Source organism: Pangasianodon hypophthalmus, chromosome 9 (assembly GCF_027358585.1).
Source record: "Pangasianodon hypophthalmus isolate fPanHyp1 chromosome 9, fPanHyp1.pri, whole genome shotgun sequence".
Classification (NCBI taxonomy): domain Eukaryota; kingdom Metazoa; phylum Chordata; class Actinopteri; order Siluriformes; family Pangasiidae; genus Pangasianodon; species Pangasianodon hypophthalmus.
The window spans coordinates 10,039,733-10,065,512 of NC_069718.1; the positions used below are offsets into that span (position 1 = coordinate 10,039,733).

Here is a 25,780-nt window from a genome sequence, read left to right on the forward strand (position 1 = left end):
AGGAGCCAGAAATTTATGCTCTGTGATGACAAGATGGCAGTGATCAAGATCATTCTGGAGACAGAACACCACACAGCAGCTGAGCACAGTGTGTAGATGCAGTATGGTCAATATTCCATTCAGCACTAATGGACTGTGGAGGTGGTCTATAAAGTATACATTTACTCATTACAGTACGCTTTCACAGACAGTTATAAATCCATTGATCCACAGTCACAAACTTCGAGGTGGAGCTAAATGATCAGTCGCAACAGCAGCAGCGAGTGAACCCACCGAGCAAAAGCAAATCAATCTCAATAATCATTTGCCGCACTTTTGGTTTTTCTGTTCCACCATCATCAGAAACAAGCATGACGAAGGTTTGATGCATGGGTAAAATTAGTGAATTAATCTGCCTCCAAAATATGAAATATACTCAGTGTTCGAACAAATTTCAGAGAACTTGTACTACAAACTGTGAGCAGCAATTTGTCTGAATCCCAAATTGCTTCCTATTAGTCATAAAGTGCTACATAGGGTGCAGGAGCCATTATTTCATATGGCATGTAGTGCACTAATATAGGCAATGGGGAGCTATTTGGGATTCAGCGTTGGCTTTGTCTGGGGACCTGTAATCCCAGATCAATTAGGCAAAAATCCCACATGTGACAGCAACAATGTCAAAGATCTAGCTCCAGTTAAAGTTACATGAACAAACTAAACTTTGGTTAAGGAGTTAGACTTTTAAATGAGAGATTTCTAAAGGAAACTAATACATGCAATATTTAAAACCTCAGTTAGACTTTTTTGCCATTTAATAATAAACCTGGTCTTAATAATAATGCAGATTAAAGGACTGAATGACAAGGATGAAATAAACAGAAGCAATGCAGGACAACAAATCTATAATAGCGAAGTAACAAAAAAGGGATAATATACTTGAGAACTATAAAATCAGTCAGCACTTCATGGGGAACTTTTACAATCCCTGAACAAACATATTCATAATAGCAGTCATCTACATACAAGAAAAGCTAAATTATATAACAGCCTACATCAAACCACTGATTCAGAATAACAGAAGAAACAACACACAACTATTCTTGCGAGATCCTACATGCATTTCTTTTGCACAGATCATTGCTGTACGATCTGTAAAACCTGTCTCCATTCATACCTTCACGTTATCCATCATTGCTAACATGATAAGGATCTACAGTGACATAAAGCAGCAGATGATCAGTTTATCTCACTGTTGTGGGAACTGGTGAGGGGCTCTGCAGTGGACACACTCCCTCAGTGATGGGCATCTACATTCTCCCAGAAATATGGTGATTCATCAGCTCACTGGAAGTAAAGCACAACTGCAATAGACGTGTTTCGAACTGCATAAACGTTCTCCAGAATTATCAGGGACAGCACCACATTTGGTAGAAACCGAACACTGATCATCAGCCTGAGAATACCATCATTACCCATAGTGAAGCATGGTGGTGGAAGCATTATATTGAGAGTTACACTTTTGTAATATTATGGGTTATTTTGTGTAGATTCATGACATATAATCTCAATTAAAGTCATTTCAGATCCAGGTTGTAACAGTGCAAAATGTGGAAAGGTTCAAGAGAATTTTGGCAGATGCCCTTATCCAGAGCAACTTACAATTATCTCATTTATACCACTGAGCATTTGAGGGTTAAGGGCCTTGCTCAGGGGCCCAGCAGTGGCAGCTTGGCGGTGCTGGGATTTGAACTCTCAACCTTCCGACAGAAGTCCAACGTCTTAACCACTGAGCTACCACTTCCCCATATAGTTTATGTAAAGCTCACAGTTACCCAACCAAAATCTCTGCCAGGAAATGTTCTGAAAGAAACACGTCTACAGTTTCTATTTTTTAGTCCGGTTAACCTCTTGTGTTCCTTTACATGTTCCATTACATTACTCGTACCTGGTGCCTCCATAGAAAATGATACAAAATGATGAACCTAATATTCAATGAGGAGTAAAAGTCATCATCTACAGTTCCTTGGAGCTTAGTCTGGTTAATGGCTTTGCTACAGAAGATTTCTCTGTGAAAACCCATACAGGATTTGATAAAGGTTCCTCAGCTGTTCAATGCTCTAGAGGACCATCTTTATTCCATTTTCTAGAGGACAGGAGGGAAATAAAGTGAGCGAGTGGGGGAGGAAAGGGAGAGAATGGTGACTCCTCATGTGGAATGAGTTAAATTGGTGAGTGGGAAATAGCTTTCTTTCTCCCTCATACTTACTGCAATTCATCACCAAACAAGACGTCAGCTAAAATGAGTCTGACGGAGAGAATGAGTGGAGAGAAAGGCACTGAGAGAGAGAGAGAGAGAGAGAAATCTGAACGCTCTGTGCTAGAGAGGATCATGCGGGAACAGCCCATTAGCTCCTTAACCATCTCATCGGCAGACAACAACGTGCTAGACAACACGATGGCTCTCTCTCTGTCCTCCGTCCACCTATACAAAGCCCACTTAACCTCCGGTCTCTCATTTAACACTGCATACATAAAAACAAAAACAAAACAAACCAAACCAGCAGAGCTGATGACTGGTCAGTGCACTAGATGATGAGGATTGTGAGGATTATTTGATAGTATCTCCTGGCTGAGAGATATTGGGAGGAAAAATAAAAATAAAATAAAACACACCCACTGCTGGAAAAGATTCAGACAAGGGACTGAATTTCACTGTTCACAAACATTTATAACATCTGGTAACACTTTATATTACAGTAATGTGGTAATTAGAAGAAATTACTGTTCCATCCTTTGTAAATTGGACTTTAAAGTACAGTATGTTATGTGAAAATTAGCAGGTTTATACAGCAGAATTTAATAACTACTCAGAGGTTACAGTGTTAAAATGCAATAATACTCTTTGCCTGCTTCGTAAGTTGAATACGAGTACACAGTGACTAATCTCTAAATATCATCTGTAAAATATCATAACCTTAGTATTATAAGGTCATAACTGGGTGAATACTACTAATACTACTATTACTACTACTACTACTACTAATAATAATAATAATACATTTTATTTTTATTTTCAAACCTTTCTCAAACCCAAGGTTGCTTTACAATAGGATGATAATAAACAATTCTCTAGTAACACATACAAAAATATAAAGAATCAGAAAGAATCACAAGACAGTTACCAGAACAGGGTGAAGGATGACGTGATGGAAAATATTATGTGAAATGGGCTGGAGCTATTCATTTATAGCACTGAGTGAAGAGATGGGCTTTAAGCTGTATTTTGGAGGAGGAAATGGAGGCCATTTTGAGTATTACTATAAATAAATAAATAAATGTGAATATGAGACATTAATTTCTTATCATTTCCATAGCTTGAGGAAGTGATCATTTTCACTGACTGGTGTATTTGTGAGATGCAAGGAATAAAACATGATGTGCTGTCTTAGCAAAGTAATCAACAGAGGGGTCGTGTGTTGCAGCAGGAAGAGGAGTAACCTTTACTAACCCTAAGTTTATTATTTCAAAAAACAGCACATCCTGAAGTCTTTTATTCATGTTATACAGCAGCAATTGTCTATGTCTATGCTAACAATTTTTATTTATTAAAGGATGACACATCGTACCTTTTATCTGTTTAGAGTTATGTTTAATGTTTTGGAACGTCCCTGAAACAAGTTAGTTTCTGCAGCTATAAACAATCTCGGACCAACCTTGCTTTTTTCTCTCTCTTGAAGTTGTTATGACACAAAAAAAACACAGCTTGTCATGTTCCTGAGAAAAAAAGAAAGATCAATGCCTCTATCCTGAAGACTTCCCCATGTCAGAAAACTCAAAGGAACAGCCTTAGCTTCACCATATTAACAATTATACACAATTTTCAAATCTGGGTTAAATCTGATCACTGTCAAAGCTGCCTTTATAGAAAATTAATCAACACCTTCTGACCAATCAGAATTGAGAATTCAACAGCGAATTCAACACATACCCACGAGCAGGGCCTCCCTTTCGGATTTCACAGGACTGGGTGGACCCTTGTCTGGGACACTCTCTTTCTCCTGACTGCAGGACACCACTGCGGATGCTGCTGACTCCTTACAGGAGCGGAAACACACACACACACACACACAGAGAGAGAGAGTCACAAAATGCAAATGTGCTGCACATTCAGACACACACGGAGAGGCACACATGTATGCAAGGGGGAGAGGGCGAGACGGATAGCATGCAAGAGAAACAGGAAGCATGAGCAATGAGCAATAAGCTCACTAACACTACTCTTCACTGATGGAGTGAACTTGTGTGTGTGTGTGTGTGTCCATTTAAAGTGTGCCAGGACTGTAAGGACAGACTGAATTATGTCTCTCTGTGACCTGTGTATAGCACTCTTCCTCTCCCCATGCTGTCCCCCTCCTCCTCTTGTTTGGAGTCGTGTCAGAGTGATTTATGCCACCACAAATAAAGTTCACCTCCGCTCCACTGCCCTCTAATGATCTGCCACGTTACTAGCCTCGGCCATGAGACAGACCAGGGACAATGCGACGGAGGCGCAGGCACCTTCATTAAATTGTAGCTGAGGATTAATCATTCTAGAAATAACTGCAATACATTATTTAATTGTCTTTATCAATTTTATGGCACTATTATAGTGCATAGTATATAGTATACATTTAATAATAGTGTAATAATAATTCACACATAATACCCATCTTATGACAGAGAGCCATAACAAAATATAGTTAATGTAAGACTATGTAAAGTATGTACACGTTCTCAAGCAAAGTTTATAATTACTGAAAAAAATCAAACTCTTGTGTTAGCATAACATGATAGAAAAACATGGTAGTTAATTAGTGTAGTTTTTAAAATCCCATAATACATGCATGCAATTTATAGTACGCTTTATTTAAAATTTTAAATATATTCATTTTTAATTTAAAAGAAAACCAATGTATTAATTTTCAATCATTTAAAATTATTTATTCAGTTAATAATTCTGCTACAACACCATTGCTACAACACCTCCCCTATGTAGTGAGCATAAAGAGTGAACAGGAAGACGTTTGGGATTTGCTGTGTTACAGACACGACTGAGATAGTAGATGTTTAGCAGTTCAAAGTTGTTAATTAACGTAGAAGGATGCTTCCTTTACTTTCAAGGATGTTATTTGAATGTAGATTTAATGCCGATTACCCCTGCTTGAGCTTTTTTTTTTCTTCCATTATGCAAGTTTATTTGATAAATGTGTTTGTCAAATAATTAATGATGCAGCAAGTATTCCATGACAGATCAGGACCTTTGCCTGCAGCTAGTGTATTTACACCAATAAAATAAATGAAAAGACATTTCATTTTGTTATGACAGCCTACTATTTAAAATACGAGTGTGGAAAAAGTGATGGTCAGCCAAATAATTGCAGGTACACGCAGGACAGAGGAGGACAAAGGAGAAGAATGAGTGATGTGATGGGGAGGTAAGGGTAGAAGTGACCATGCAGATGAAAGGAAAAGACTAGCACTGGCATGAAGGAGGGATGGAGAGCTGCTTCTAACACTTACACTGGCATGACTTGTGTTTTCATCGCTGCCTCTGTCCTCCCACTCCGGCCTCTCCAACTACAGGCAATTAAAGGCAATTAAAAACAAGGAGAGGTGTTAGTGAGCAATGCCAGAGAGAGAGAGAGAGAGAGAGAGAGATCAAGAGAGAGAGATAAAGTAAAGTACACAATGGATAGCGAGAGTCTCAATGCTGCTTACAAAGCCTCCAGAGGATATTCACCAACCTAAGATAATTATACCACAGCGCTGTCAAATTCTCAAAATCTGACTCGTCAGAAAGTGTTGATTAATTTTCTATAACAGCGGCTCTGACAGTACTGCCAGCTAATTAAAGTCCCATGTTTTGTATTATATTAATGTGCTCATTTTAATGCATTAGTGTTTCTGGAGTAACAACTCATGTACAGGGACGTGTATGTTGGACAATCTACATAATCTAAGTTGAAAAATAACTGGAAAAAAACAACACTTTGCTATTTTAACAAAGAAAAACTTGGAATCGTTGATATGGTGACGTGTTCTAGATGGAAACTAGTTATTTAACATTTGTGGAAGGAGTCTCCAGTGTCAGCGCTGTAGTATAAGAGAAATAAAACACTTGAAACGTGCTCTTACTTGAAAATACTTAGTGCTTTGCATTGGTAATGTTAGTGTTACTTTCTCATAACAGCACACCAGATCCTGGGAAACTCCAGATTTTACTTGAAGTAGGAACAATGCCATGACTCGCCACTCACAGGAATTTATCTTCTGGATACACATGCGAGAGAAAATGTGTTTTCTTCCTCAACTGTCTTTCCCTTCAGAAGTGCATGAAAGGGCATGATTTTGGATTTTCTGATTTTTCTGAGCCAGAACACGGTTTGAACCGAGGTCTGTAAAATAGTCATTAAAGTCGAGAGCAGAATGATGAATACAGCCATGTGCAAGTACTGACCTCTCACTGTTTTATTCCTGTTTTATTCCCACTGTTTTAACTCATGGTGTGATATCACTGGTTGGCACAGTGGAGCAGAATGTAACGTTGTCGCCTCACAACTCCAGGGTCCCGCTTTGATCCTGAACTCGGGTTACTTTCTGTGTGCAGTTTCACATGATCTATTTCACATGAGTTTCCTCCAGTTCCTATGGTTTCCTTCCACCTCTCAAAAACATGTGCACAGGCTACTCTAAATTGCCCTAAGTGTGAATGAGTGTGATACCCTGTGATGGACTGATGTCTCACCCAGGGTATGTTTGTGCTTTGCCCACACTATTCCAAGGATAAAGATAAATCAGTTACGGAAGATGAATGAATGAATGAATGAATGAAATTGTCAGGTCAGGTGGCCCGATCCATATCGCTATATTATTTAAATATTAAATATATATATATATATATATATATATATATATAAAATTTCAGCTATTTAACTCAAAGAGTGGAAGAAACAAGCAGCAGAGTGAAAGAAAAAAAAAAAAATATATATATATATATATATATATATATATATATATATATATATATATATATATTAAAGAAGTCTCCGAAAACCCTAAAATATCATCAAGGGACCTACAGCAAGCTGTTGCTACAGTTGATGTCAAAGTGCATGAATCTACAATCAGAAAGAGACTGCACAACTTTAATTATCATGGGAGGTGTGCAAGGAGGAAACCTTTGCTGTCTAAGAAAAACATGAGGGCAAGACTGAAGTTTGCCAAAGAACACACAGACAAAGGCCAAGACTTCTGGAATAAAGTGCTTTGGACAGATGAGTCTAAAATTGAATTATTTGGACACCATAACAGAGGGCATGTTTGGTGTAAACCAAATACGGCACTTCAGCAAAAGAACCTCATACCAGCTGTGAAACATGGAGGTGGAAGTGTTATGGTTTGGGGATGCTTTGCTGCAGCAGGACCTGGCCAGCTCACCATCACAGAATCCACTATGAATTCTACATTGTATCAGAAGGTGCTTGAGGAACATGTGAGACCATCTGTCAAAAAAATTGAAGCTGAAGTGGAACTGGACCTTGCAACATGACAATGACCCAAAACATACCAGTAAATCCACCAAGGACTGGCTGAGCTCTGGAATGGCCAAGTCAAAGCCCAGATCTAAATCCTATTGAGATCCTGTGGGGTGATTTGAAATGGACTGTGCATGCAAGAAACCCCTCAAACATCACACAGCTGAAAGAATTCTGCATTGAGGAGTGGGGGAAACTTTCTTCCAGTCGATGTCGACGTCTCATTGAGGTTATTTCAGTCAAAAGGGGAAACACTAGCTATTAGGGCATAGAGTGTCCTAACTTTTTCCTCAGCTGAAATACTCATTTTTGTAGATTTCTTTTGTTTAATAAGTGAAAACAAAGTGATTTTTTGTTGTTTACATGGAATTACATCACTTTCATCTACAGATACAAATTAAAACAAGATCAGAAATTGACATGTTGACATTTCTTAATAAAGAACTGAATATTTAAGGGGGTGTCCTAATATTTTCACATGACTGTATATACACTGCTCAACAAAATTAAAGGAACACTTTTTAATCAGAGTATAGCATCAAGTCAATTAAACTCCTGGGATATTGATCTGGTCAGTTAAGTAGCAGAGGGGGTTGTTAATCAGTTTCAGCTGCTTTGGTGTTAATGAAATTAACAACAGGTGCACTAAACGGGCAACAGTGAGATGACCCCCAAAACAGGAATGGTTTTACAGGTGGAGGCCGCTGACATTTTTTTCCCCTACTCATCTTTTCTGACTGTTTTTCACTAGTTTTGCATTTGGCTAGGGTCAGTGTCACTACTGGTAGCATGTGGCGATACCTGGACCCTACAGAGGTTGCACAGGCAGTCCAACTCCTCCAGGATGGCACATCATTACGTGCCATTGCCAGAAGGCTTGCTGTGTCTCCTAGCACAGTCTCAAGAGCATGGAGGAGATTCCAGGAGACAGGCAGTTACTCTAGAAGAGCTGGACAGGGCCGTAGAAGGTCCTTAACCCATCAGCAGGACCGGTATCTGCTCCTTTGTGCAAGGAGGAACAGGATAAGCACTGCCAGAGCCCTACAAAATGACCTCCAGCAGGCCATTGGTGTGAATGTCTCTGACCAAACAATCAGAAACAGACTTCATGAGGGTGGCCTGAGGGCCCTGTGCTCACTGCCCAGCACCGTGGAGCTCGATTGGCATTTGCCATTGAACACCAGAATTGGCAGGTCCGCCACTGGCACCCTGTGCTTTTCACAGATGAGAGCAGGTTCACCCTGAGCACATGTGACAGACGTGAAAGGGTCTGGAGAAGCCGCGGAGAATGTTATGCTGCCTGTAACATCGTTCAGAATGACCGGTTTGGTTGTGGGTCAGTGATGGTCTGGGGAGGCATATCCATGGAGGGACACACAGACCTCTACAGGCTAGACAATGGCACCCTGACTGCCATTAGGTATCGGGATGAAATCCTTGGACCCACTGTCAGACCCTACGCCTACTCTGGGTCCCTCCTGGTGCATGACAATGCCCGGCCTCATGTGGCGAGAGTATGCAGGCAGTTCCTGGAGGATGAAGGAATTGATACCATTGAATGGCCCCCACACTCGCCTGACCTAAATCCAATTGAACGCCTCTGGGACATTATGTTTCGGTCCATCTGACGCCGCCATGGTGCACCTCAGACTGTCCAGGAGCTCAGTGATGCCCTGGTCCAGATCTGGGAGGAAATACCCCAGGACACCATCCCTCGTCTCATTAGGAGCATGCCCCGACATTGTCAGGCATGCATACAAGCACGTGGGGGCCATACAAACTACTGAGTACCATTTTGAGTTGCTGCAATGAAATTTCAGCAAAAATGGACTAGCCTGCTGCATCATTTTTTCACTTTGATTCTCGGGGTGTCTTTGAATTCAGCCCTCTGTAGTTTGATAACTTTCATTTCCATCAAACGATGTGGCATCCTTTCGTTCCTAACACATTACCCAGTCCATATCAGTATAGATAGCCCCATTGAGATCTGATGTGTTTTCAAAGTGTTCCTTTAATTTTTTTGAGCAGTGTATATATTATATATATACACCAATCATTCATAACATTATGACCACCTGCCTAATATTGTGTTGGTCCCCCTTTTGCTGCCAAAACAGCCCTGACCCGTCGAGGCATGGACTCCACTAGATCCCTGAAGGTGTGCTGTGGTATCTGGCCCAAAGACGTTAACAGCAGATCCTTTAAGTCCTGTCAGTTGCGAAGTGGGGCCTCCATGGATTGGACTTGATGGCCAGCACACCCCACAGATGTTCGATTGGATTGAGATCTGGGGAATTTGGCCAAGTCAACACCTTGAACTCTTTGTCATGCTCCTCAAACCATTCCTGAACAATTTTTACAGTGTGGCAGGGCACATTATCCTGCCGAAAGAGGTCACTTCCATTAGGGAATACCGTTGCCATGAAGGGGTGTACCTGGTCTGCAACAATGTTTAGGTACGTGGTATGTGTCAAAATAGCATCCACTTCAATGCCAGGACCCAAAGTTTCCCAGCAGAAAATTGCCCAGTGCATCACACTGCCTCCGCCAGTTTGCGTTCTTCCCATAGTGCATGCTGGTGCCATCTCTTCCCCAGGTAAACGATGCACACGCCCCCGGCCTTCCACATGATGTAAAAGAAAATGTGATTTATCGAACCAGGCCACCTTCTTCCATTGCTCCGTGGTCCAGTTCTGATGCTCACCTGTCCATTGTAGGCACTTTTGGCAGTGGACAGAGGTCAGCATGGGCACTCTGACAGGTCTGTGGCTACACAGCCCCATACACAGCAAGCTGCGATGCACTGTGTGTTCTGACACATTTCTATCATAGCCAGCTTTAACTTTTCAGCAATTTGTGATGCAATAGCTCTTCTGTGGGATCAGACCAGACGGACTAGCCGTCACTCCCCACGTGCATCAGTGAGCCTTGGGCGCCCATGACCCTGTCGCTAGTTCACCGTTTGTCCTTCCTTGGACCACTTTTGGTAGGTACAAACCACTGCATACCGGGAACACCCCATAAGGCCTGCCGTTTTAAAGATGCTCTGACCCAGTCATCTAGCCATAACAATATAGCCACTGTCAAAGTCTCTCTAATCGTTACTCTTGCCCATTTTTCCTGTTTCCAACACATCAACTTCGAGAACCAACTGGTCACTTGCAGCCTAATATATCTCAACCCTTGACAGGTGCTACTGTAACGAGATAATCAATATTATTCACTTCACCTGTCAGTGGTCATAATGTTATGGCTGATCAGTTTGTGTGTATATGTGTGTGTATATATATATATATATATATATATATATATATATATATATATATATATATATATAAATATATAAAATGTTACCACAAAAATGAACACCTCAGAAAAAAACGAGCAGTAAATTGATTTCCTCTGGCTCCATTAATGAGCCTGATTCATCTGGGTATTAAGTATGTGCAGCTTTTCCTCTCCCACTCAGCACCTGCCACTGATTCTCAGACCCAACTCATCTGATCAGACGCATCGCCGTTACAACAGCTCTGAACATTTCTGTCACTCTCTCCGCTCCGCTTTATCTGCCATCAGCCAGCCAGGAGGTTAAAAACTGATTAGACTGAGCGACATGAGAAATCAGAGCTTAATGCAAACTGCACGGCTTCATGCTGCTAAAGAAACAGATTTCAGCAAACTGTCTCTACACGATAACAAGCCAATAGTGCAATTCTGACATTAGCTTCAGCTATATTCTAGTCGCCATTTGGTTCAATATCTCGCTTGACCCACGGACCTTGCTCAATAAACACTGTCCCATCATTGGTGTGTCCCTGATGAGAGTGGTGTGTGTGGAAACAGAGCTAATTGAAAGTGTCTGGCAGTGAATGATGGTCTTGTGTGAGAGCGGTGTGCTGCAGTGGTGTCATTTGTTCTCATTAATGCAGCACACAAAATCTTGGTGCTCTCTCAGAACCTATTAGAGCCCCAAAGGGGTCACTGGGGCATCTGGTTGCTCTTTCACCTCTGCATCAGAGTGGAATTAGTACTTTTAGTACTAGTCTTTTAGTTTAAGTGGCTAGAAAAACAACCAACCAACCAAATATAGCTGAGGAATGTGTGGGATAGAGCAGGCTAAAAACCTATTTGCAGAAATAAGTAAATAATAAAATAAATTAAAAAAACCTAATAAAAAATTGTAATGACCTTCGTTTTCAATCCGAGCAGCCAGATGTGATTTCTAGCTAATTCACGAATAATCTTCCACAGCTTTGTTCATTAGGACAATCTCACTCTATCTGAAATCTGTTTAATATCTGATGAGTCAAGACTCATTAATGAACACTGTACTCAAACTGACAGCCTTCATTTTCCCATAATTACCTAAACACACACACGTTAAAAAAAACGGAGAGTTTTTCACTGCAGCTTAAACGTAAAACAGTAACACAAGTTCTCCCAGAGGCGGTGCGTGAGTCATAGAAACATGTCATATACTGTTTTCGTCCATGTGTATGTGAGACTGTGTGTGTGTTTGTGTGTGGGTTACTCACAGGCAGGGTGTGTGATGCGGGGAAGGCTTGAATTCTGTCTTTAAGGCTTTGGATTTGACTCTCTAGCTGCTGTTTGTCCTCTGTGCTCTTCTCCAGCTCCATTTCTCTCTGTTTCAGCTCATCGCGGATCTTCAGCAGTTGCTGCAGAAACCAGAAGAAATCCAACATTTCACACACACATTCATACACACACCACATGTGCTGAACCCCGACGGCCCACACAAACAAATCTGTTTCATAATTATTCAATATCTTTAACTGGGTCATGAAGCAGGAAGACGTTCAGTATTGCACCCGCTGGTGAGATAAGGATATGCTCTGTATCTGTAATGTTGTTTATTTCGGCCTGCTTAGGAGTTATTTACAATGCAACAAGACTGCATTACAGACGCAGAGTTTCACATGTTCTCCCTGCATATGTGTGGCTTTACAACTACTAAATCCTAATTTACATCTTGCGCACATTGTGAGTACGTATCAGTACCTATATGTTAAGCATACCTATATGCTTAAGCACACTACAACTCCCCTTTACAGGATATTTGACTGAAATGATTTATGAGTTATATGATTTAGGTTTCACATTAAAGGTGCAGTCAGTGATTTTTCAATATTTGTCTCATAGTCCCAAAAGTTCTCATATTTCACCAGTTGTCAATAAAATATCTACTCAGAGTTAACTCTCTCATGTCTGTGGCACTCCAGGGTCTCTAAACTGAATAAAAAACAAATAATGTGGACCCCTAACATCTAACCAATCGGAGCAAAGAGACGTCTCTACAGAGTTGTCAATCACATGCCTACTGATTCAAAAAACTCCTGCTTCTAGTAGTAGCATTCAAGGTTTCTAATCAAGGTACACTTTGACATCATAACTACATTTGTAGCTTATATATATATATATATATATATATATATATATATATATATATATATATATATATATACACACTGTATATTTATTTTTGATGTCTTCCCACTAAAAAAAAGATGAGTGATATCTCCTGACAGCACTGGCACCATACAGTTTTGGCAGCACTGTTATTTGGAGATAAATATATTCTTTACCGTCACCAGAATATCAGTTTCTCTGACAAATCTCAGGTTAGGCTGAATATATTCACTTCAATCGCTTGTACTAAAATGCCGTACAAGCTGCAAAATTGAGAGTTATGACTCGAAATAAAAAAAACCTGACATCTTGTGACAAAATGGGCAGGGTGCCACTTGATCTGTGTTGGGGAAAATACTGGGAGTTTTTGTTGGAGCTGTTTCAGTATTTGTTAGCATATCATAATTAGAGTTTGCCTTCAAGAAACAGTAAAGCAGCTTGATATAAGGTCTTGGGTACAGGAAGAGGGCTCTGTCATGTGTGTATTTTGTTTCTCCATGCCTCAGGTGCACTATGGAAACAAGACAGTCAGAAATGGTACTGCAATTACCATCCTACAGCCATGTGATCAAAGCCTCTTGTACTGTTTTGAGCACTCGAGTAAGGTCACCTTTTAGCTTCATGTCTTGTGTCTTGTGTTGATGTCTCGTAGCTGGTGGTTGTGGTGGTGCCCTGGTGTTCATGAATAAATCATATGTAGCAGCAGGTCCATGTGCTGTTAACTGCACTTGGAGCAGAGTGGACAAAAAGCCTCAGATATATGACAGTGATTTAATATCAAGATATCACGCACCTACATGCGCAGCAGTGAGCTAGGTTCACACTCCTATATACTACTGTCCCTGAGCTGATGCTGACTCAGCTAGTTAGTGCTTATTAAAAACCATGAAGGGCAAGTCCCAACTCCTGTACAACCACCATCTGGTTTATATCCACACTGCACACTCCCACACTCAGGAAAGTGTATGTACATTTCTGTCAGCATGGTGTTTAACACACACGTACAGTATAAGCTACAGATACAGAGTGTGTGAGTTCTCGCTGTGTGTTTTCACAGAAAACAGGCTGTACTGCATTGCTCCATAATTCAGAGAAACTCCGCTCACTGAGTCAGGGAAACGAAGACGGCGGCCTGAGTTAATCCCGGAGGAGTTTGATTAGAGAGCTGCCTGGGTGGCGGGAATGAAACTTTGCATACATTTTAATCAGAACCTAGTGAGCTGCACATGCAGAGATTTTTGCAAAATACAAATCAATTTATTCAAACTGCTGATTCCAAATTAACTGTTTACATGTACTCTAAAATTGTTAATCTCTGTTTACATTACATGTGATCTGAACAAACTGTACACCACATTAAGTCACGATACCAGAAGAACAAGCTAGTGATACAATGTTTACTTCAAATGAGCTATTAGCCAGATTATTAACATACTATTATGATGCAAGTAAACATGTAAAGCCTGATGTGTTGGGTATTAACTGGTGCTGTGTCCTATTATACAGTATTCTGCCCAGAACAGCTCATCCATTTAAAGGTGAGCAGAACAAGCTAAAATATGTTACACACCAGTGTTAGGGCTCTGCCCTATTGGCCTCTAGAAGGTTTATATTGAGCTCAAATCTTGGCACTGCCAAGCTGCTACCACTGGGCCCTTGAGCAAAGTCCTTAACCTTCACTTGCTCAGGGCAATGCAAGTCATTTTTGGATAAAAGCATCTGCCTAAATCAATAAAAGTAACCACAAGAAGTGTGTTCAGTCATGCCCATGTTTAGCAAATGCTATATTGTTATCCTAGAAGAGTATGTTTTACATATACATACAGAGTATGATTATATTTACTAAAAAACCTCTAATTGCACACATTTTTTGTGGTCATTTAAGTGGCTAATCATCTAAGAACACGCCTGCGTATAAAACCCTACTTGCCTAATTAACGCATATCTGGTGGAGTCTAAATGGTGCACTTGCAGCCACATGATTCTCATTTGCGCATGCCCTCCAGGCCATACTGTCTCCTGTTTCTCATTTTGGGTTTCAGAACGGTGCTCCTGAGAGCAGTCTATGTGCCCTTCATGTGCCATTTGGAGAAGCGTAGTCGGCAGTCGTCCAGGACTCACAACTCCTTTCAAGTATGAGCAAGGCTCAATCACTGCAGATGGGTACAATGATCTTCAAATAAAGTGTCCTAAAGTGTCTTTCATTATTAATTTAACTTTATAGCAGTTATACTTCATTTATAATATAACTTTATTTAAATTGAAGACTAAAGACTTTTTAGTCTTTAAGCAGCATTAGGGTTACTTGAGTAAAATAAAGCAGTAAAATACATGATTAAATCAAGTATCACCAATGAACTAATGTATCTAAGTACCCAATTAGCCAGCCTATTTCCTGCCAACATATGATTTTATATACAGGTGCATTATTTCAATTTGTCAGTTTGTTTGTTGGTGAAGGGACTGATGAAATTATGAGCTTCATTTGTTTCCCGAATGGAAAAGTTTACATTTTCATCAATGCATCACATTGCAACTAATTATTTCTAACTATTTTTCTCTCGTATCTCATATAAACAAGCCGCACAAGCGTTCAAGTGAGTAATGATGTGAGTTTGTGGTGAGACACTGCATCTAGTCTTGAGGACTGTCCCAAATACTTGCTTTTACACTCTCCATTCCTTGAAGACTAATTGTAGACTTGGAGGAGGACGGTTTGGAAGGTTTAAGGAGCCATTTGAGACAGGGCCTAAATCTTGTTTTTGTCTTCTGGTTGGCACCATTTCTACTCTTCTGAGTTTTTTTTAAACTTTTTTTTTTTTTTTTTTTTTTGTCAACTCATTCATAATCACAGCTTCAACATGATCTTCTAATGGCAAATTTCTAACCTGGATATCATTCAAGTTGTATTCTCTGTTCTTTGTGCAATACAAAAAAAATAAATCTATGTAAAATTTAATTCTGTGCAGCCTGGTCTTTTGGGAACTGTACATACTTTTGAACATGCCATAGAAGCGATCACACAACTACAGACAGTATAACAGACAAGGTGACATTCCAGCATCTGAGGCCAGGGTATACTGACATGAATTAAAAAAAAAGAAAAAAAAAAAGCCTGGCACCATAACATCTGTGGTGGTCAAGAGCTCCTTTTAGCTTGGGCTTGCTCAGATTTCTTTCAATAAAATCACAAGAACCTCACTTCACAAAATGTTACTGGCCATTAGACTTAAATGAATGTGCCTTTACTAAACTCTTTCTTTAAGCACACAGTCTCTGTGGCCATCAATGCTTTAGGCATATCTGTGCAAAAAATGGGGGCTAAATAATGTGTGCAGTCAGAAGATCAGTAACTACTATTAGCGTTGATAAATTGGAATAAGTGGTTCATTAGAATAATCTCCACCTGGTATTTTGCACTCTGAGGAAAAAAGAAAACTCTTAAACAATAAACAGAAGACTGTAATGACCAAACTCTTGATCTTATTATAGCTGTTAAAAGCTCCTGTGTGTCTGGTTTGTTAATGTCTTAAATTTGCTCATGTGACAGATTCAGGTCGTTTAAGTATAAAGCGTAGGTGTGTGATATGTGAATGGTTGCACCTTTTGCATGCCCTGCAGAGCTTGTTGTAAGAAGCTGAGCTGTTGTTGGCGTGTTGTGTCTTCTTCACTGTGTGGAGGATGAGCTTTACTCTGTTCCTGCTTCAGCAGCTCCACCTCATTCCTATAGGCATCCAACTGACAGCGTAGACTGTCGTTCTCCTCCCTCAGGGCCTCCACCTGTGCCAGTGGCCCTGAGAGAGACAAGGAGGAAAAGTAGAGAGAGAGAGAGAGAGAGAGAGAGAGAGAGAGAGAGAGAGAGAGAGAGAGAGAAGAAGAAGAAATTAAAGAAAGAGGAGGAAGCATATGAATAAGACACAGAGCACTATTTTCAGGATTTAATTAAATCTTATTTGATGGCGCTTTTAACAAAGCAGCTTCACAAAAATCCAGATGTAGAAATTCAGATTTAGATCCCTTTAGTGCTGCATTGTGGCAATGTTTACTGTCAAAAGCTCTATACAAATAAAATTATACTGAAAATATTGAAAAATTGAAAATAAATAACCACCTAGCTGACAAAACTGTTTTTTGACTCCTTATGTGTTTTTGTGGAAGTTCACTCAAGTGTATGCCTCTAGGACATAACATTTTATTTCCTAATTTCTCCTCTTTATGAGGGCAATAAAAGAAAATTGGTGAGTCTGGTATTTAATTGTTCTGTTAGACAGTTTCTATTCTATTAACGATTATTTTAATTTTGATTCACTCTCTGATTCACTGCTTGTTCTTATTTGTTAAGGATAAAATAATTCAGTCAGTTGTATTTAGTTAGTAATTAAGTAACGAGGCCTATTTATGATCAAGCGAAGTGAAATTATTAGTGTACATTTACAAATCAGGTTGCAGGATGCTGAAGGCTTCGCTTTGTGTCAGGAAGATACCCGTGCTGAGAGGCTGTAAGGTTAGCTCAATTTTCGCCCAAAGTGAGTTCGAAAACAGCACTGCACCCGCAGACTTTAAATGCCAACACGTATATTTCTTTCAAGCTGTGAAAATAGCAACGAATTGTTCACCACGTTATGCTTGGGCCTGCACAAAAAGCTCAGACTAAAAGAGAGTAAGAAGAGGGAGTAAGAGGAAGATTGTACATGGTAAAACAGTATATGTAACAAAGAGAAATAAAGAAGGCAGTGTGTGTGTGTGTGTGTGTGTGTGTGTGTGTGTGTGTGTGTGAGTGAGAAAGAAAGAGAGAGAGAGAGAGAGAGAGAGAGAGAGAGAGAGAGAGAGAGAGAGAGAGATGAAATGTATGATGACAGAGAGAGTAACATTTTGAATACAAACAAGGACACATGAGGACAGAACATGAGGGCTGGAAAAGGCGAGATGAAAAACAATAGATGAAGCGTACGCTCATGCTGAGATGAGAGAGCAGAGTTAAAAGAGTGCGTGTCAGGAAGAAGAATGAGAGAAACACATATAATAATAGCTAGGTGAGGTGTGTGTGTATGGAGACAATAAGTCACCCGCTGATGGTAAAGCATAGACAGCAGAGCTAAACGGGTGACCGAGAGACATGGCTGGGAAAAAGAAAAGGGTGGAAGAGATGAGAGAAAGATGGCTCAGGCCAGAATGGCTCATTTCTCTGTGCGGAGCTGCTATCTTGGACTAATTAGGGAGGATTAAATGGAGGGAATGTGTATTGCTTAATGCTTGGCTTAATGTGACGCTGGTACTGTTATCAAACGAATGTAATTAAACGATGGCAATATGGTTATTTCTATCTCGTCGCTCTTTTGTTCAATGAGCTCTTAGCAATCAGTCTGAGAAGAGGAAGTGTAGGCAGACAGCCAGGGGAAAGCACCCCATTCATCCGGCCTGGAACTGGTACAAGAAAGTCTTACAAGGAAACACCGTCTCTGTTTTACAGATTTTCCAACAGAATACAAATGTTTGAGAAGGAACTGGTTTGTCTTATCAAGTTCCCTGCCTTCTTCCAGCACCTTTATTGTCAGGACTCTGCTGTCAGTGAAGAAGAAAGCCCTCATCCCAGATATGCGTCTACCCCTTTGGACCATCATCTGCTGATTAAAGCCGGGTTTAAACTGTTTGATTTCAGCAGTGTTTTAAGATTATTGCTTGTATGAGATGCACACTATAATGGTTGAAAGTTTGTGGACACCTGACCATCACACTCACATGTGTTTTTTGAACATCCCATTCCAGATTTATTCCCCCTTTGCTGTTATAATAATCTCCACTCTTCTGGAAAGGCTTTCCACTGGATTTCACTAGATTTTGGAGCATGGCTATGGGGGTCTATCCATTCAGCCACAAGAGTACTGCTGAGGTCAGGCACTGATATTGGGTCAGGCAGCGATGTCAGCTTTTTTTGGTCACAATGACACTAAATCATCCAGTCTGCGACAGCAAAATCAGACCAAAAAACTCACACAGCGGAAACCTGGCCTACCCCCTAGGAAACTTGAGTGTGTTCTTGTCTTGGCTGGGAGACACCAACAGCATAAGTTCAAACTCTCTGAGCGTAGATCAGTAAGAGGATCAGGTTTGTAACTGGCAGGTGTGAAATATTTACTCTCGCAACTCAGGACAGGGTTCAATTAATCCAATCATCATCCAAGTTGCTGGCGTGCCCTTTTCCCTATCACGCCATCCTTTCACACGTCTCAGAACACGCTGTCGGAGATCGTAATCGTTGTTTCCTAATAATTGAGGTTGTACCCGAAATCGAGTGTGGATCAAAACCTGTTAAATGTATGATTACATTTGCATACATCTGCATGCTAATAGGAGTCACTGTCACACCTGGGGATCGGTGATAGTGCTGCTGGGATCTGCAACACTGAGCCCAGGGTTGGGCCTGTCAACAGAAGCCACCTTTCAAATGTGTCAATCACAAAGTTGCAAAAACAAGCTGCAATGGTGATTTTCCCAGCATGCACCAGTGGTTCACGGTGTACTAAGCAGCTCCGGTGCAGAGCAGGCTCTAATGACTCGTCAGTAATGAGCAGAACGAAGCCGAAGAGCTGAGCGAGCAGCTGGCAGAGACATTCTCAGCTGTGCACTCCTGTGTTCAGTCCGCCAGAGGGGTTTATGGGAGTATAAAGAGCCTAATAGCTTTGGATCATGGTGGAATCAGTTGCCAGCTCGATTTGATGACTTGTGCTTGTAGTCTAATGGCTCCTCTGCCAGCAATGCCACTGACAGGGGGACAAATTGACGGAGGACTGAAAAGACAGACCGATCATTGACCCAGCCATAACCTTTAATGCTGTCTGACTTTTCTCTTTCTCTGGATGGCTAATTATTATTTGTTTATAGCTCCGGCACGACCATGCATTTTCCAGGAAACCTAGTGGCCTTGTTGTGAAATATGGTGTGCTTCCACATGAGGAGTCAGGGCCAGGGCTGACGTTCTAGGAAAATTTTTAGTAGGTGCTTTTCTGCAGAACTATTGAGGTGGAGCTTGCTGTACTGGTCCAGAATAAACTTCACAGACTGACCAACCCTCCTACTTAAAGTTTTTACATCTTGCCTGGTTGATGGTAAAAACATTGCAATGGCAAAAAAAAAAAAAGTCAAAAAAAAACCAAACAGTAACACAACCCCGACCATATTTGCATTCTTGAGATGGCAGCTGCTCCAGTTCCAGCTTCCTGGAACTGTGTATGTCTTGTTCAAGAATTTGGAAACTCTTTTGTTGCTCAAATGATTCTTGAACCTCAGTGTAAATATGCCTGCAGCAGCAAACACGGCTCATTTATTTAAAGCTTTGCTTAGGATAGTCAGTCTATGCGTTTTCTTAATCCGACGGGATTCGCATGATGCTTAGGAGGGCACAGTAATTCTCCTTCAGACAGAGAAGACAGTACTAATTACGGAGCCCAAAGTAAACACAGAGCTCTTCGGCTCCTTAAAGCATCAGCACATTTCTGTCTGCGTGATTTCTCTGTTGAAAGCATGAAATGAGTATGCCGTTGCTTGCTCGCACTAATTTTATGGTGTCATGCAATAACTGTGGAAAGAGGTTTCTTAATGACCTAATTACCAGCTTATCTAATGTGTGCTGGTGTGCAAAAGACTGGGAGTTCCTGTAACCCAACAAACAGAATGATAGAGTAGAGTGCAGCATTTATGCCGCTCTATATAATCCCAACTCAAAACAGCGGTTCAGGATGAATCTGTATTGTAGTCAGACAATAAATATGAGGGCAAGAGCTTTGCATATGCTGAAGTTTCCAATTACAATCCTCATGACACACTGCAAAGTTTTACTAGCTCTCACACTGTGGAAGGATCTGGTAATTCGCTGACAAGCTAATCAGAGCAGCACAAAAAAAAAATGTAGAAAAAAAAGGTTCTCCACCCCATATTTCTCACATTTAATGAGGTAAAGCTTCAAGCTGCAAGCACTGAAAGCACTGAAGTGAGCATAACAGTGGCATCCAGGAGTTCTTCACTGCTGAGACCTGTTAGGCAATGGATGCAGTGTTAGAGGATTGTGGGTACCTGAGTCATCCGAGTCTTTGCTCTCCAGTGCATCCTCCATGTCGTCATCGGACATTTCCATCTCCTCTTCCCGGCGGATTCCCATCAGCTCCTCGTTATGGATGTTCCTGATTTCCTGCAGAACAGGAAGACAATGTTAAAATCTGAGGCTTCCGGGACTTTAACTAGCACATAAAGATTATGAATTAAAAATGAAGCTCGATTTTTAATGAGCTCCTACTAAATTCTCTAAGCGCAGGTGTAATCAAGCCAGCAAATTTTGGTACTCCTTGTTGGCTTACCTTGCTGGATCAGATAGTTAGCAAACTAACACTGCATTGAGAAAGTTTGTGTGTGTGTATGTGTGTGTTTTAATGCCTGGCACTGATGCTTGAGTGAGATACAGATTTGCTGGGATGAGCAGGGGCGTTTGGAGCAGATGTCTCTGCATGGGTGCTGCCTGCTGGCCCACCTAATGGGGAGCTCACCGACTAATGAGGTGTGCGCACACATTCACTTACATAAAAGCTGCTATGGGGAGAGATACCAACTCCCAGAGAAACTAAAGGCTTAGTGTAAACACCACCATCTGCCTGATGCTGAGGGGTCGAACAGGTAATGCAAACACAAACACACCCATCTGGCCAGATAGAGAGAGAAGATAGAGTGAAAGGAGATGAGGTTATAGAGAGGGAAGCACAGAAATAAGAAGACTGACAGATCTCTAATCTGGTGTGCTGCAATTTTCTTTTGAAGTCCCCTCTGTAAATCCAGAGATTACAATCGTCAGTGTATGTAGCCACACAGCCTGCAGCTCACAGCAGCTACCACTGAATTCAGCTCAATCACAGAGAGTTACAGTCTCAGAAAAACCATCTATGTTGTGTTACAATCTGAGAATTGACACTGTTACACTGACTGGAGCGTTACACTCTCGCTTTTCAAACCTACTGTTAGACTCGAACTTCCCAGCGAGTCTACTTCATACCTTCTATACTCATTATATAGCCTCATACCATCTGCCCAGTCAGTAGAGACAGAGCAAGGGTGAGCCTGCCCTTATATTTTCTGTATCTTTTCTGTTTTCTGCAAATAAACCATATCACCCATAAAGTGACATGTTGCTGATCTTTACTGCAAAGCTCCTGGGGAATCTCTGCAGTAAGAAATCTGTGCTCTAACACCACAATGGCAGTTCTGAAGGATTAGGAGAAAAATCCTCCTATAAAAACCAGTTCATAAATGAGCTCCTTACCTTCAGAATGACACAGAGCAGCTCAGTAACTGGACAAGCAGAGACACAGGGATTATAAGCATTGAGTCACATAACTACACTTGTCATACACTTTTCCCTGTAAAGAGCTGAAATCCAACTAAAATACCCTCACATATAGATAAAACAGCATAGGAAAAAATTCTGCCTCATTTTAGCAAAGCCGTATGTAAATGTTTTCGTAGGCCAAACCAAACTAACAATACCTGCCAGATTTACCAAAGTGTCGGTAACGCTGACTAATAGTCTTATTTTGACGAATACCAATCTCCAGGAAATTAGCCAATGCATTCACGGCACAGCTGATTTACATTTAGTGACACCCACAAAACTCCATAAAAGGAAAAGTTCACAAAGTGCAAAACAAAATGACAAAAATGACATAGTGAGAGTGCATCCTAAATGCAGCATGCACTAATAATGCAGCTTCCAATAATCTTCCAATAATGCAGCTCAGCCACTGCAGATGCACACTATCTATTCCTGCTTTCATAGGGCACCATTTCTTTTGTCCTCATGTCTTGATTCATGAATTTGTTTTGGATCGCTTTCTTTCAGCTCATTCATATGAAATCAACTGAAATAAATAAGTGATTTAAACTTGACAGTGTAATCTGTGTATAAATTTGCAATAACTCATCACCTATTATATAATTTGAAGCCGATCAATCGAAGTTCACATTAGTGAGTCTGCTTATACGTTAATTTTCACAAACCCAGGAGCTCTCTAAGGATATGAACCTTTTTCCAAAGTAACCTGATTTTAATGAATACCACATTTCTTGTGTAAATGCTCCCGCACCCAATTTATGAATAAATTTGTTCGTATCCAACTTCATAAACGAAGCCCATTGTGCCTACAAGCACATGGAATAAAAAAGAATAAACCAAATAACATCTGTTCTCTGGACTGAGCACAACCAGCCTCAATCAGGATCCAATTACTGGGAATCTTCTGGGAATCATATAAGTATGTAACACTCTGATGTTAAGACTGGATGTGTAGTTCGGAAAGGACAATGGAGTCTTTGTGCGTCATTGTATAACAATGAGTACATGGCTAATGGTAAGTGTAGCCAACCGGTGTGAGGTTAACAAGGACAACATGGCCCCAGTTAGGAAACCACATTGAGCTTTGGCTCATCTACGTTGTCACTGCTAAGGAAAAAGAAGGCAAGGTATCCAAATTTCCATTAATCATCCAACTCCGGTATGCAGGTTAGCACATTAAAACAAATATGAACTAAAAGCCAACTCAAACAGCACATTCAGACATAATGAAACACCTACCTTATGTCACGACGAGACTCTTTTGCATCAGTGTAATGCTTGCTCCAAATCCAGTACCCATTTAAAGCTAATGAGATTACATGATACGACTCTGAAATGTGAACACTTCCTGTCGAGTGTATATTCATTACTCGCTTAACAAGACCTTTCAAGCACTTTTGGATTAGCATAAACAGTATCAGCCCTGCGATCCGTGCAAAATGCCGCTGTGTTGCAGCCTGGAAAAAGAGATTATGATGTTAATTACACGCCCATTTCAATCTTTGCTCACTTGGTGCTCAAGAGACGAGTCTCAACACTTACCGAATGACCAGAAAACGACAACAGTGTTACTGTATACTTCATCAGCCTCCTCCGCCCACACAGAACATGTTTTGCTGCAGCTCGTTAATTAATAATTCTTGCACCCTAACGTCTGAATTTGCTTCAAAATAAAACAAAAAAAAGTGAAATTTTTTTTAGCATTGAAATATGGAGCAGTCTGGACGGGGGATAGTGCGTGAGAAGGACTGTGCTCTGAATGCACTGATCTGCAGCAGAGCTCTGGGAGTCAATAGGTAAGTGTGGTATAAAAGGGCAATGGTCTTGCACTCGGCCAGTGCTTTGTGTGCGGCACTGCTCGCTCAGGTGTGTTACCTGCTAAATGGTTGTGTGCTGCTGGGAGCTCAGCCACTCTCTGGTGATTTACAGCTACAGATCGGGTGCAGCTGAATGACTCCGTTACCCTGTTTAAGAGCTAATTAACGTACGACTCAGGAGATAGCATATGGAACTGCACTCGATGACGGGGAATAAAAAAACGGCTAATGGATCAGTGTATAAAGTAAAATCCTGCATAAACGTCAACACATCCATTTAACAGAAAGAACAAAGCAAAAAGTGAGAACACCAACCTCTGCTTGCTTGCGCCACATGTCCAGGTTCTTGCGTTGGGCTTTGGAGAAATGGTCCCATGCCTTTTGTTTGGAAGCAGCGTGGAATACAGACACAATCTGCTCAACTGTGGCAGGGGGACGCGGGGGGCCAGTATGTACCGTCCAAAGAAAGACAGAGAGAGAGGGGCGATTGGGGAGAAGCAGAGGAGTGGGGAAAAAAAAACTGGTGTCAGATAGGAAGGCAGTGAACTACTTTTCTCGCCCTACTCTCCCTCTCTACAGCAACAACACTGGTGCATGGATGACTAACTTTAATGCTTAAATAATTCACGGAGGAAACAGTGGGGCATTTTGACCTGTTTGACTAATTCAGACCACTGAGGCAACTTCTGTGCAAAATCTCCTCCGAGATATCATGTACAAAGTGAATTATTATTTTTTTTTTTAAAATTACCACATCACCTCTGATCTCTTTTGAAGCCCTGAGCTGTCAGGAGAATCAAAGGATCACTAGCTTATTGGAAAAAGCAGGTAGATGTGGAGTCTAATGAGACTCATCTACAGGGAAGCCACACGTCATTACTTTGCACTCTGTGTGTGTGGATCTGACAGGACGTCTTGCTTGTGTCTACTCATTAGTGGAAACCTTACCGAAATCAGTTCATTCACTCAGAATTGAGAAATGAGCTTTGGCAGTAATCCTTCAGGAGAGAGATTGAATATTCCAGGAGTGGAGAACACTGAGCATCACATGTTAAACTCCAGCCCAAACTCTACCACAATGCTGTTTCTGCTTTAACACCACTGATTCAGAACCTCTGCCAATTAACACGTTCTCTGTGAGCTGAATCAGGTCTGTGAGAGGAATGCAAACACTAAACCCAAGAGACCTATGGGAATGCAGGCGTGCAGTTAGACTGCTTTCTTCTTACAGAAATGATTTTGTTTTAAGGCTTGTACATGAGGATTTGGTATCTATCATATTCTATACATGATATGTTTCACAATATTTTGGTGTACTCAATGTACCAAAGAACATAAAACAAACAAATGGTACAAAATCACATCAGCTCCTTGTTTATGTGGAACCATTGAGAGCAAAACTACATATATTTAATTTTGTATTTATTATTTACAACATATGACCTACATGTTCACCCTTTTCTCAGCAATTTGTTTGTATCATTTCTGAGGATTTTGCTCAACATATTCCCATGAGTTCCTGACTGTACAGACACCATGTAGAATTCCCAACAATAGTAGCAATATTCTCAGCAAAGCATATACATATTATTCTGTGTATATGCATA

At 40.8% G+C, this 25,780-nt stretch overlaps 1 protein-coding gene across 5 annotated transcripts in view; it reads right to left on the reverse strand.

Annotated features, from left to right (window-relative positions):
• The window catches only part of enox2 (ecto-NOX disulfide-thiol exchanger 2), a 235,967-nt gene that overhangs the window by 5,955 nt on the left and 204,232 nt on the right, over positions 1 to 25,780 (reverse strand). For 3 of the 5 annotated variants that reach the window (XM_026918721.3, XM_026918719.3, XM_026918722.3), the window contains 6 exons: positions 24,489 to 24,595; positions 21,054 to 21,168; positions 16,587 to 16,777; positions 12,092 to 12,232; positions 5,542 to 5,598; positions 3,971 to 4,076 (listed from right to left, as the gene is read on the reverse strand). In XM_026918721.3, coding sequence (XP_026774522.2) covers positions 3,971 to 4,076; positions 5,542 to 5,598; positions 12,092 to 12,232; positions 16,587 to 16,777; positions 21,054 to 21,168; positions 24,489 to 24,595 — 717 coding nt within the window. Of the gene's footprint in view, positions 1 to 3,695; positions 3,757 to 3,970; positions 4,077 to 5,541; positions 5,599 to 12,091; positions 12,233 to 16,586; positions 16,778 to 21,053; positions 21,169 to 24,488; positions 24,596 to 25,780 lie in introns of all 5 variants that reach the window. The other 2 variants (XR_008302278.1, XR_008302279.1) reach the window with 2 other exon arrangements.